Source organism: Phyllopteryx taeniolatus, chromosome 6 (assembly GCF_024500385.1).
Source record: "Phyllopteryx taeniolatus isolate TA_2022b chromosome 6, UOR_Ptae_1.2, whole genome shotgun sequence".
Classification (NCBI taxonomy): domain Eukaryota; kingdom Metazoa; phylum Chordata; class Actinopteri; order Syngnathiformes; family Syngnathidae; genus Phyllopteryx; species Phyllopteryx taeniolatus.
In genome coordinates, this window is record NC_084507.1 from 23229157 (window position 1) to 23241360 (window position 12204).

Here is a 12204-nt window from a genome sequence, read left to right on the forward strand (position 1 = left end):
TTGAAAAATAAGTTTTATTTATGGCATTACACAGATTTGAAGAAACATTACAAAAATATAAGGTATAAAAAGTTAGTGTTTAAAAGCATTCAAGTACGTTAAGTAACATCACAGACATAACTTTTCTCCTCTTTGGTAATAATTCAAATGTTATTTAAGTCATGCTTTTTATACACAAAAGCACCTTTACAATGAAGATTATGATTGTCATTCTGATGATGATGATGATGATGATGATGATGGCGATGGCGATGACATATAGAGTCTGTGTTACGTTGAGGTTAGACCCGGACGCAGGTTTGTTTGCATCTCTTCTCGCTGTCAAACTGGTTGGCATTACCGCGGCAACCTCCGAACCAGAACTGAGCGCACGCGTTGGCCTCGGAGTCGTAGTACCAGCGCACCACATAGTCTCGGCACGGGCCGGGGTCCAATGGCGCGTTGCACAGCTCTGTTTGGGCAAAACGCCTTCACTCGACACACACTTCAACAAAATGACTTACTTACTTTCGTGTGTATTCATAAATTCATAAATATAGGAGGAAAAAAAGGCGGAATAATATAAGAAAATCAATCTTAAGTCAGGAATTCTGAAATTTGAGGAAAAAGTAGAAGTTGGGAAAAAAAAAAAAGCAGAATTCTGTGACAGCAAAGTCATAGTGTTATGAAATTGTATGTTATCGAGAAATTCATAATTTGATGGCGTTTTTTATTTTATTTTCAATAAAAGTGTAAAACCGCTATTACTTACCGGGGGTGACCTGTGGCGCTGAAAGCGGCGTCTTGACGGTGGGAGCAGCGGGCCCGTTGACTCCCGTCCTGGCCGAGTGTCGGGTGGGGGTCTTGCCGTCCGGTCTCAAAAGCGTTCTCTCAAAGAACGGAAGCCTCTGCGTTTGCGACGAGCTCCGGTCGTCCACCTTCGGTCTCGGAGTGGTCGCTTGTCTATCGGGATGAGATTCTCGTGGACGGGGCTGTCCAAGAGAAAACATATTTACATTCGAACGATGCTAAGCTAACTTAGCATACCAAAAGCTAACCACGATGACGACGACAATATCAAGGAGTTGCTCAATAGCGCCCCCCTGGAATTGTTTCGAAAATTCATCCCCCGAAGCTCTTTTGACGAAACATGAAATTTGCCAGCCAGAAAAAAGTCTCCAGAAGCCGTGCCTAAAGATTCTCAAGAAGCCATTTTGGCTTGCAGGACCACTTCCAGGGGTCCTTCAAAGACAAACTCATCCTAGAGATTGCTACCAAATATGAAGCATATATACTATACATATGGGTTACATTAGATTTCAAAAATGTTTTTTAGTTCTCATCCTTGCATGTGAGCGGAGCATGGTGGTAAACCTTGGTGACTCGCTATAAAAGCTAAAATTCTAGTACCAGTAATATAAAGTACCGCTAGCTCATTATTGTGTTGATGCGGTGGAAATAGGGTCCAAGAGTTGTCCTCACCGTCATCTGAACCCGGCGGAAGTCTCCCATGAATGTGGGCGTGTCCGTGTTGGTTCTGGTCCAGGGAGGCTGCCGGACGTCACTACCTGCGCTCTCGGGGCGTCCCAGAGGAAGTCTGCCATTCGGGAGCGAGCTGAAAAGAACGCTACTGCTGTCCTCGCAAATGTTGCTCAGGAGTTTGTGCTCCAGGGCTGAAATGGAGAGAAATGGTGGAAAAATCATTGATAGAGCTAGAGAGGTGGAAGCTAAATGAGCAGTTCAGTCTGGTGAGAAAATTCTAACCCTGAACCTCAGAACTTTGAGACGGACATGTTAACCACGTTCAACCGTGCTGCCAAGCAACAACCTTCAACCACAAATAACACCGCAATCACCTGGCAGCGTTTTGAAGTCGTTGATGAGGTACACGTGGTCTGCGTCGGGTTCCGAGGCCATGACATCCAGCTCCTTCTTGAACTCTCCAAAAAGCGGATCGCTGGTGTTCACAACCCCGATCACGAACATCTCGATCTCGGCCGCCCGGGTCTCCCTCGCTGCACTCTCCAGACTGACCGAATCCCTCTTGTCGGCCTGTCCGTCAGTAATGACCACGGCCACCTTCCTGACACCCCGCCGGGCCGCCCGGAACAACCTGCTGGCCTGGTGGACCGCACTTCCCGTGAAGGTGCCCTCGCCCAGGTAGGTCATGGAGCGCACCGCCGCCTTCACCTGGTCTCGAGATGCATCCTGGCTGAGGCTGACCACAGCTACATTGATGTGACTGTAGAGCACCAAGCCCACCCGGGTGGTGTCCTGGCCAACCGACGCCCGGTCCACCAAGGCGCTCACGAAGTCCTTGACCACTTCGAAGTTGTCGGGTCCCACGCTTTCTGAGCTGTCGATGACGAAGACTAACTCCAGGGGGCTCTGGCGGCACGTCACCCCGCAATCTGGGACGGAAGGCTTTAGGGTAAATACAAGCCAGGCAAACGGAGGAACTGCTTCACAACATTTTGGACTTACTGCAGATGGATCGCACAATTTTGATGATTTCTTCCCTCTGCAAAAGGGGAAAATGTGATTTTTTTTTTTGTCAGCGCATGGCAGGAAAGTTTGAGGATTTGGACTTACCGTAAGTCCAGGTTCTCCTTTTTGTCCGACTCTACCCTGTAATTTAAAAAAAGTGTATGTTAGCACACATTGTTTGGCAAAGGAAATTTGCCCTCCTTGGTGAGGTGTACTGGGCAACCGGGAGGAGACCTTGGGGGCAAGCCTATTAAGACCCACTGTAACGATAGGGTACATCCCAGGCCTGGATCTGCTGGTTCTGAGAGGCAAAACCTTCCATTCTCATCTTCAGAATAGCTCCCAAAGAAAACAATTAAATCTGTTGCCTCAATAACCATCCAATCATAACTGGTCTAACAACAAAATCAGATACCAAAGGTCCGGTAACTCCTGGTTCTCCAGCCGTCCCTCTATCTCCCTTTTTCCCTTTCTCACCAGCAAATCCTCGGTCACCCTGCAAGAGGAACGTGGCATCTATCTTGTCAGTCTTTCACCACAAATCCGCAAACAGAAGGTAACTTGAATGTGTCCGCAGGACAGCGCTACCTTATCACCCGGTAGTCCGACTCCAGCAGGTCCCCTTGGGCCAGGGATCCCCTGAAATCCAGGCTCCCCCTGGAGAGAGGTCATGATGTTTACACTTTGGCAATGATTGGACAAAAAGTGGAGTCGGCGGTTTCCAGTTGTACCTTTTGTCCTTGGATGCCCTCTCCTGGGGGACCCTGTGGACCCGGAGGTCCGATCACGCCAATGGAACCCTGCAGGGATAAAGCAAAGATTCAGGTTTCGGAGAATTCGTGCAAAGGTGGGGACTCGAGTCACATGACTTGACCCGAGTCTCACTCAATTTTAGGATAGACCCCCTGGACTTTGACCTGATCTTCATGAGATGATTTTTATAACGCAGCTCATTGGTTTACGTTTCATTTTTGTAATGTAAAACTACATACAGGTTTTTAAACATGGTCACCACACATATGAAACTAACCTGTACTCTATTAACAAAGATTACAATTGTAAATTTTTTCACTGCAAACAGACTCTGTGGCTCTAAATGAGCCACTCGAATGTGCGACTGAATTACAGAGGGCAAAGGAAGAGTACAGATTGTTCGCATTTTTCACCATAACTACATTTGTAAGGGTGGCTGTCATGCATATTGCATACTGTGCAACTTAATTCTCCATTAACCAGGTTAATTACACATCCAATTCAATTTCACCAGCAGAAAACAAACAAGTGGCGGCACGGTGACCGACTGGTTAGCACATCTGCCTCAGAGTTCTGAGGACCGGGGGTTCAAATCCCGGCCCCCCCAGCGTGGAGTTTGCATGTTCTCCCCGTGCCTGTGTGGGTTTTCTCCGGGTACTCCGGTTTCCTCCCACATCCCACAAACATGCGTGGCAGGTTGACTGAGGACTCTAAATTGTCCATAGGTGTGAATGTGAGTGCGAATGGTTGTTTGTTTGTGTGCCCTGCGATTGGCTGGCAACCAGTTCAGGGTGTACTCCGCCTCTCGCCCGAAGATAGCTGGGATAGGCTCCAGCACTCCCGCGACCCTAGTGAGGAGAAGCGGTCAAGAAAATGGATGGATGGAAAACAAACAAGTGCATACTTTTTGTAAAAACAAGTCAGTATTCTCCGATCACTCAGATATATGTGACTGAGCAAGAGTGTTTGATTTGACTTATGACTTGCTTCACCCAAGTAATGACTCAACTTTCAAGAAATTCTGTGGGTTCTCCACTTTTTTATTTTTGCTACGATGACTTGCGACTTGCTTGAACCTGGAAAGACTTGACTTACTCGTGACTTGAACATGGGTGAGTTACTCCCACCTCCAGACTCAAGCGTACAAAAAATATTCTGGCACTGACTACCTTTCGCCCTTGGAGTACAATTCCTGGTGGTCCTGCAGCTCCAGAAGGTCCAGGTAGGCCTCTTTCTCCCTGGATTATACAAGATAAAGTGATCTTCTTGTTACCATTTCTCAATATACTTCACATTTACCTTTGCTCCAGGTAGGCCTACACCATCTGCTCCAGTCTCTCCCGTCAAGCCAAGACGTCCCGGAGGACCCTTTAGGTCAAGAGTTAGGCATCATGAGGTCGTGCAAAGACTCTATTCCAATGTCGGACTTTGATACTCACCGGAGGGCCTGGAAAGCCTTCACCTTTACCTCCAGGTAACCCAGAAGACCCCGGTGGCCCTCTGTCACCCTTCAAAACAAACCACAGTGTCAGCTCTGTGGCTCACGATGGCGTTAAGTATCTCATCTAGTATCTCACCTTGGGTCCAGTGATACCATGCCCTGGCTCGCCTACAGCTCCAGTGAGACCTTGTGGGCCTGGATCTCCCTGAACGGGGGGAGGGGTATTCAATGGTTAAAGTTGATTTGGGATACAGGTGAGTAACAAGCCTGGTCCCAGAATGAATTAACCTCATAAGTCAAGGTACTACTTTACTTGGGTGTCCTGCGGTCTTACCTTGGCACCCGGTAACCCCCTCCCTGGTTGTCCAGGTGCACCAGGTGACCCGATAAATCCTGGATCCCCCTAAATACAAAAATAAAAAAACTCGGGAAGTCAGTCCATACTGAAAGTACTCATGATGACTACTTTGGAAGTCCTTACCTTTGCCCCCCCTGGCCCCACAGGACCAACAGCGCCTGGCTGGCCCCTGGTACCTCGGTCCCCTCTGGCTCCCTGGCGAAAAACCATGTGAACTTTGTTGATATGACGACAAACAATGATCATAAAAATCACTTTATAGAGACCTTTTCATCATGCCATCAAACGTACTTCCAGGGGGCAGAAGACGGAGCATTCTAAAATGGCACCACTAGTAAATAAACCCTTCTGTTTCGTTTCATAAATGTAGTGTATTTCGTAACCTTGAGTTGGGGTAGCCACTTTTAACGGGACAGACTGGGAACCTAACCTATCAAATTGTTGGAAGGCCTTTTCCAACAGGTATAAATCAAATTTTGGTTGGGTTGTCGTTTTTTTGAGTAATTTAGCAGAACATAATGGCTAGCCCGCTAGCTAACCTCAGCTCTAGTTTAGGTAGTGCTAATGCTAGCTAGTGTTTGCCCAGCTGTAAAACAAATAGGTTTCGATGACTGTCTCGGCCCAGGATAACAAACAGCGGTTTCCATTGTAAAAAATTACGGCATCAGTTACATCATCACGGCGAGTTAAGTTTGACTGAATGTGAGCATTTGTGCCATTAATCCAGGGAAGAGAAAAGTCAATGAATTAGCCAATCCCGCAATGATCATGCTAACTACAGTGCCATGAAAAAGTATTAGCTCCGTTTTCAAATTCTTTTTTTTTTTGTATAGTTTCCCCGCTTTAATGATTAAGATAATCAAAAATATGTAAATTTCAGACACCGATAACCCAAGTAAACATAAATTGCAGTTTTTAAATGGTGATTTTATAGACACATTGAAACAAAAAAGGCTAAAAACACAATTGAAGCCATTTTGCCTGTTTACTCAATCGCTCTGCCCTGGTCATATGACATAGTAGCGTTTGTTTACTAGAGGTGCCGTCTGAGGTTTAGCCACCCGGAAGTACGTGACATCATGGTGAAAAGATCTATAAAAGAAGACTTCTTCGTAAGAAGCTTCACCTTCTCTCCAGGGGCCCCTTTACCAGGACTGCCATCTGGTCCCCTGGGCCCCGGAAACCCGATGTCACCCTGACATTGAAAAATGACAATGCATTACTTTTTTTCTTTTTTTTTTTTTTGTATAAAATGTTACTATATTGCCGTATGAACAGGGTCATTGGTGGTACTTTTTGTCCAGGGGTCCCGTCCTCTCCCGGCTGACCGGGTATGCCCGGTAGGCCCTCGGCTCCCACGTCTCCCTGAGGAATAAACTCAATGTCAGTGGTGGTTAAATGCAAACATTTTTCTTGATCTTTTGAACATTATTGATGACATTTAGAGGTGAACGTTGTTTATATTTACTTTTGGACCTGGCACTCCCACACCTCTCTCACCGGGTGGTCCCGGTACTCCAGAGAATCCCTGATTTCCCTGGATTTTCACACAAAACATTTTTGTTATTGCTTTTTTCCACTACTAAAAATATGTATTATGCCTTCTAAAATAATTTTTTTTACCTTTTATTAATGTTCCCAACACTGGAAAACATTTTCTTTCATTTGTTTTCTTTGCCACGAATAGCGGAAATCTGCGAGTAATTGACGCTTCTAAAAAGGTTCATAATCGAACTTGAATTGAATTGAATTTGACAAGCCTGACAAAATGAAGCTCCTGCCCTTACTTCAACATAGTTTCCTCAGCACTACAATGCTTCAAGATGATGCATGGTAGGCACAACTAGCAAGATTTTTACATTAGATATGGCTTGATTTATATTGATTTATTTTTTAACAAATAACAAACGATATGCTCTTCTCAAAAATATGCAAAAAAATGCTAATTTGCGAATAAAGAATCGCAAACATGAGGGGGAACACTATACAAGGCGGTAACTACTGTCACAATTCTACTGAACAGTGAGCCGCCTTGTGATGACATTCGCAGTTCATATTTGCGTATGACGATAACTTTGGATAATGAGCCACATGCTGCTTTACAATTTCATTAATAACCCGGCCAGTCTGACTGGTATGATTGACAGGACTGCCTGCATCATTTGCATATTCGCGTGCGAACAGATGCGAAAGCAATTTGGATGCAATCAAAATGTTAAAGAGCTGAAATGTCCATCAGAATTAGCATCGTCGCTAACAGACGCCTCCTCCTGCTATACCTTAGGTCCCGTTATTCCCACACCTGGACCTCCTCTGGGGCCTACGGGTCCAGGCGGGCCTTGATCACCCTGAAAGAAAGAAAGAAAGAAAGAAAAGAAATGCTGTTAGTTGGCAACGTCAAGGTTTACAGTATTTCTTTGTACCTTTTCTCCTTGGATTCCGACACCGGAAGCTCCGACTGGACCTGGCAACCCAGGTGGGCCGAGGCTCCCCTGAGAACAAAAATGAGCGCTGAATGTTTTCAATGAATGCAAAAGTATAGTGAACCCCAGTTTATTGGGGGGATATGGTCCAGACCCACACACAATAGGTGAAAATCCGCAATACAAAGAAATCATGTAAAAAGGATTTCTTTTTTAGTTTTACCCCTCCCACACGCTTTAAACAGGTTTGAACTTATTAAAACACTTATTAAAACATACTTGTATTTGCACCTGTTACTGTTTAAATTACTGCGCCTGTTACTGTTTAAATCTGCTATGTAGCGGAGGAGCGAACGATGAACTCCGATATAGCGGGGAACACTGTGTATCACAAGAGAGTATAACATTTTGTTGTTGTTGTTTTTTTTACCTTGTCGCCTTTGACCCCGATGCCAGGTAGCCCACGATTCCCCCGGGGTCCTTCGAATCCTCGATCCCCCTGTAAAATGTCCACGCAGTAATAAATAGTATTACATGGCATAGTTTTCAATGAAAATGTATCGGATATAAAAGTTCAATATTCTTTTTTGACCCCCCCAAAAACATTTAAAACCAAACGGTTAAAGATGACATGCACATCGATTGTACTTCAATGTTAAAACCGAACTGTACTTAAGAAAAGCACTGTACTGTATTTGCAAATCATGTTTGACCTACATTTAATTGAATACACTACGAAGACAAGATATTGAATGTTCAAACTGATCAACTTGATTGTTTTGAGCAAATAATCATGAACACGACACGGTGGCAAAAAAAAGTTGAGGAATGCTCATCAAACACCAGTTTGGAACAAGTTCATGATTATTTGCTACAAAATAATAATCAAGTCCATCAGTTTGAAGATGAAATATTTTGTCTTTGTAGTGTATTCAATGAACATGATTTGCAAATCATTGTGTTCTGTTTTTATTTGTTTAACACAACGTCGCAACTTCATTGGAATTGGGCTTGTACAAAAATATTGCATCACTGTAACTTTATGCACAATTTGAGCCTTTCATTATCTGATTCCTTTGCATACCGAGAGAGGAAAAGCACATACCGCATAGCGCATAGCGCCAGTGGCACTAGTACCACACTTTTGACAATCCTTGTTTTACAAGATGCGCATTCTGTTATTTACACGGCAACAAGTCCCACCTTGGGTCCAGGCTGTCCCTCTCCGGGCAATCCCGGGTTTCCTCGAGTTCCAGGTGGTCCCAGAGGACCCTGAAACAAGGGAGCAAATGCTAAGTAAGTCAAGTGTGGAAGCAAATGTAAATATGTATTATAATGTCTCCTATGTCACATAAAACATTTGTGTCCTATTTTCTTTTAGTGCTTGGCCTGCAATCAGTGTTTCTTCCCTCACTGCTCTTTTTCCAATTTTGACTAAATGTATTTATTTACCTGACAAAGCCTGCAACAAACACGAAACATTTTACGAACGCAGTACACACTCTACTGACTGGGATACAATAGAATTATTATTGATAAACAATATGCTGCAGTGGAAGTAGAAATAAATAAATACATTAGGAAAAGAAAATGTCATAAAATAGAATGGGCATTTCAAAAAAAAACATCAAGTAAATCAAACTCTCCAAAAAAAAATGAAAAGACCATTAAATAAAAAGTCAAGGAAGTAAAAGTGTCATTGAAAGAATACTCAAATTTAAAAAATGAATAAAAATGAAACATTCATAAAATATTTATCATGAAATAGAATGGGCATTTTTAAAAAAAAGCAAGTAAATCAAATCTCAAAAAATAAATGAAGAAAAGACCATTAAATAAATAAAACGTCAAGTAAGTAAAATTGTCATTGAAAGAATACGAACATTTTAAAAAAGGAATACAAATGAAAAGGACAAAAAATGAGAAAAATAAATGATCATTAAATAAAAAGACAAGTCAATCAAAAACCCATTAAAGAAATAAAAAATACAAGTCAAGAAAGATTGCTAAATAAAATTGTCCTAAATAATAAAAAAAGATATTCAATCAATAAAAAGTCAAGTAAATAAAATTGTCATTGAATAAATACAAAGCCATTAAATAAATGAAAAAAGAAGTGAATCAACTTGTCATTCAATTGACATAAGGCCATTAAACGAATTAAAAAAAAAAAAAAAAACATCACAAATATCATAAAAAGGCAATTGAATTAATACAATGGTAACTAAATAAAGTAAACAGTCCAAATAACAAATACAGTGGCCATGAAATAAATTAGAAGGCAAGTGAATCAAAATATCAATAAATTCATAAAAACAGGCCAGTAAATCAATTACAAATACCAACTGGTACTAGTAAAAAAAAGAATGAAATTATCAGAAAATAGATCCAAAGACTAATAAATAAATACAAAGTTAAGTAAATCTAATTAAAACTTTTACTTTTATTCTTAAATTATAATTATTATATGTATTTAATTTTGGCACCCCAAAAAATAAATCCCTAGAGCTTACTTGATAAGATTTGTATTGATTTTTAAAAATCTGTACAATGAACTGATCACTGACTACATTTGTAAACAAATTACCAATCATCATAATTAATGGCAAACCACAAACATTTAATACAAAACAACCTATTTTAATACATTAACATTGTGTTGATACTGACTGGTAGTCCTGGTTCTCCGATACCAACTGGACCAGTTGGTCCTGGTCTTCCCTGGTTGCCTTTTTCACCCTAAAAACATTTGATGTTGTTATTATTCATATGTATGTGTGTTGTGTGTACATATATATATATTTTATTATATATATTTAAAAAAAAAAAAAAACATTAAGATAAATGAGTCACCTTGGCTCCTGGGAATCCAATCCCAAAGTCCCCTGGTGGTCCAGTATTACCGCTTGGTCCTCTGTCACCCTGTCATCAATTAGAACACATGATTAAAAAATGACAAATTATTTAAAAAAACATACTTCCGACTAAGATTGGCCAAATAGTCTTTTTTTGTGGCAATTTAGCGCTAAAGAGAAGACTGTGAATACTTCTTTGTGATATCTTCTCTGAATTCATGTCTAAAATTGTCCCATGTGCTATAAATCAATTCGTATCGGCCGTCCATAAAGACATCTTTGTCCATAAAGTTACGGGTCAGCCTGAGGGCCGGTTCGTTAAAGGTCGTACACTGTATGTGTGTGATTGTGTGACACACAATGCAACGACGCCAACCGAGGCCATTTATGGGAAAATAACCTTCAAAATATGTAATCATGATGCTGTTTTTTTGCTTGTCATTTTGAAACTTCCTCATGATCTTCTGTGACAAACAGTTTAGCCTTGGCCTGGACATCGGCAAAATAACCCTAAATTGGCTGACTTGAACCAAAATGTCAGACGTCTTGTGTTTTTTTTGGGCCATGGCTTTTTCTTCTTCACTTTTTTGTGTGGGTCTACTTACGATGGACATGCCTACCAAATTTCCTGGTGCTAATTGAAACTGGCTGTGGGGTCTGAATTTTGGCACAGCCCAAATAACCACTTCAAACCAAAAATGGCAGACTTCCTGCGTCTTTTCAGTCATAGCTTCGAGAGACTTTTCTGTTGATCTACTCGTGGTAGACATTCCTACCAAATTTCATGTTGTCAAGTCCTTGTGGTGCTCAAGTTAGGGGGGGGAAAAAAAAAAACCTCTTGGGGGCGCAACTGAGCTCAAATGTCGCGTAAAGTGGCAAACTTCTTGTGCCATTTCCAGCAAAGCTTCTATCTAAAGACTGTTTTTGCGGGTCTACTCATGATAGACACGCCTACCAAATTTCATGTTACAATGTGAGACGGACTTTGGGGGCTGGATTTTCTCAAAATTCTGGGGGGGGGGGGGTTCTACCAAGCCAATTTATGGCCTTGCCAGGTTGAAATGACACTAGGGTACATTTTGTCTGATGGCTCTTCAGTTCAAAAGATTTTTTTTCTTGAAGTTTCAAATTACTTTTTGTCCTGTTGGTCCCTCGGGGCCAATGTCTCCAGGTGCTCCAAATTCACCCTGTGAAATACATTTCATATTTGAATCAAGCAGACATGATCTGTAATTCATAACGTCAGTTATATGTGTTCATTTTCTAACCCCTGGTAGAAACAGAACAAAAGTAGATAAAAGTCAGAATCCCTGGCTTTCGTGTTCTATAGCTTCGCACAAGAAAACACATTTTATTCGGACAAGCGAGTGTCCAGGTCGCTGCGCTAATCTCGTCGCACAATGTCCAAGAAAAATATCCTGCGAGCCTGGATTCCCCGCTTTTTGGATGAGGATTAGCCGGAAGCCAATATTCACATTCCATGAGTGCAGAGGTGAATAAAGACCAATTTTGCTTCCAGTCATGTCACGTGGTACGCTTTGATGTAGACGTTTTGTAGCAAAAGGAAAGGCTGGGAGAATGTGTTGCCATTTTTGTTCATATTAGCATAAAAACTGTCATAAAGATAAGAGCGCCGAGTTGAAATGAAAATGATGACAGTATTGTGTGAAAAAAGAAAAAACAAATCATTCAGAGACAAGGATTTTTAAATAATCATTAAGAGACAAGGATTAACTTGTAATTTTACAAGAAAAAATACAATCCGGACAAAAAAATAAATCTAAAGATATGACAATAAACTCAAAAGTTACAAGAATAAACAGGAATAAAGTTGTCACGTTACGATAAGGTGCTTTGAAAAAAATCATTAAGACAGGAGGATTAAGTCATAAATTTACAACAAAATGA

At 41.6% G+C, this 12204-nt stretch overlaps 1 protein-coding gene and 1 long non-coding RNA gene across 8 annotated transcripts in view; one reads left to right on the forward strand and one right to left on the reverse strand.

The window, feature by feature from the left end:
- The window catches only part of col28a1b (collagen, type XXVIII, alpha 1b), a 20678-nt gene continuing 8474 nt past the window's right edge, over window positions 1–12204 (reverse strand). For all 7 annotated transcript variants that reach the window (XM_061777453.1, XM_061777454.1, XM_061777452.1 and 4 more), the window contains 25 exons: window positions 11430–11483; window positions 10295–10363; window positions 10112–10180; window positions 8645–8713; window positions 7872–7940; window positions 7442–7510; window positions 7298–7366; window positions 6487–6555; window positions 6312–6383; window positions 6145–6213; window positions 5142–5213; window positions 4995–5063; window positions 4797–4865; window positions 4659–4727; window positions 4519–4587; window positions 4389–4457; window positions 3198–3266; window positions 3055–3123; window positions 2882–2962; window positions 2572–2607; window positions 2464–2500; window positions 1836–2390; window positions 1462–1652; window positions 752–971; window positions 1–451 (listed from right to left, as the gene is read on the reverse strand). In XM_061777453.1, the coding sequence (XP_061633437.1) occupies window positions 282–451; window positions 752–971; window positions 1462–1652; window positions 1836–2390; window positions 2464–2500; window positions 2572–2607; window positions 2882–2962; window positions 3055–3123; window positions 3198–3266; window positions 4389–4457; window positions 4519–4587; window positions 4659–4727; window positions 4797–4865; window positions 4995–5063; window positions 5142–5213; window positions 6145–6213; window positions 6312–6383; window positions 6487–6555; window positions 7298–7366; window positions 7442–7510; window positions 7872–7940; window positions 8645–8713; window positions 10112–10180; window positions 10295–10363; window positions 11430–11483 (2523 nt within the window). In that variant the 3' untranslated portion in view covers window positions 1–281. The remainder of the gene's footprint in view (window positions 452–751; window positions 972–1461; window positions 1653–1835; window positions 2391–2463; window positions 2501–2571; window positions 2608–2881; window positions 2963–3054; window positions 3124–3197; window positions 3267–4388; window positions 4458–4518; window positions 4588–4658; window positions 4728–4796; window positions 4866–4994; window positions 5064–5141; window positions 5214–6144; window positions 6214–6311; window positions 6384–6486; window positions 6556–7297; window positions 7367–7441; window positions 7511–7871; window positions 7941–8644; window positions 8714–10111; window positions 10181–10294; window positions 10364–11429; window positions 11484–12204) is intronic.
- Window positions 4308–8811, forward strand: LOC133479922 (uncharacterized). The gene is made up of 3 exons (XR_009789114.1): window positions 4308–4441; window positions 4530–4914; window positions 7303–8811. It is a non-coding gene; the product is annotated as an uncharacterized LOC133479922 (long non-coding RNA).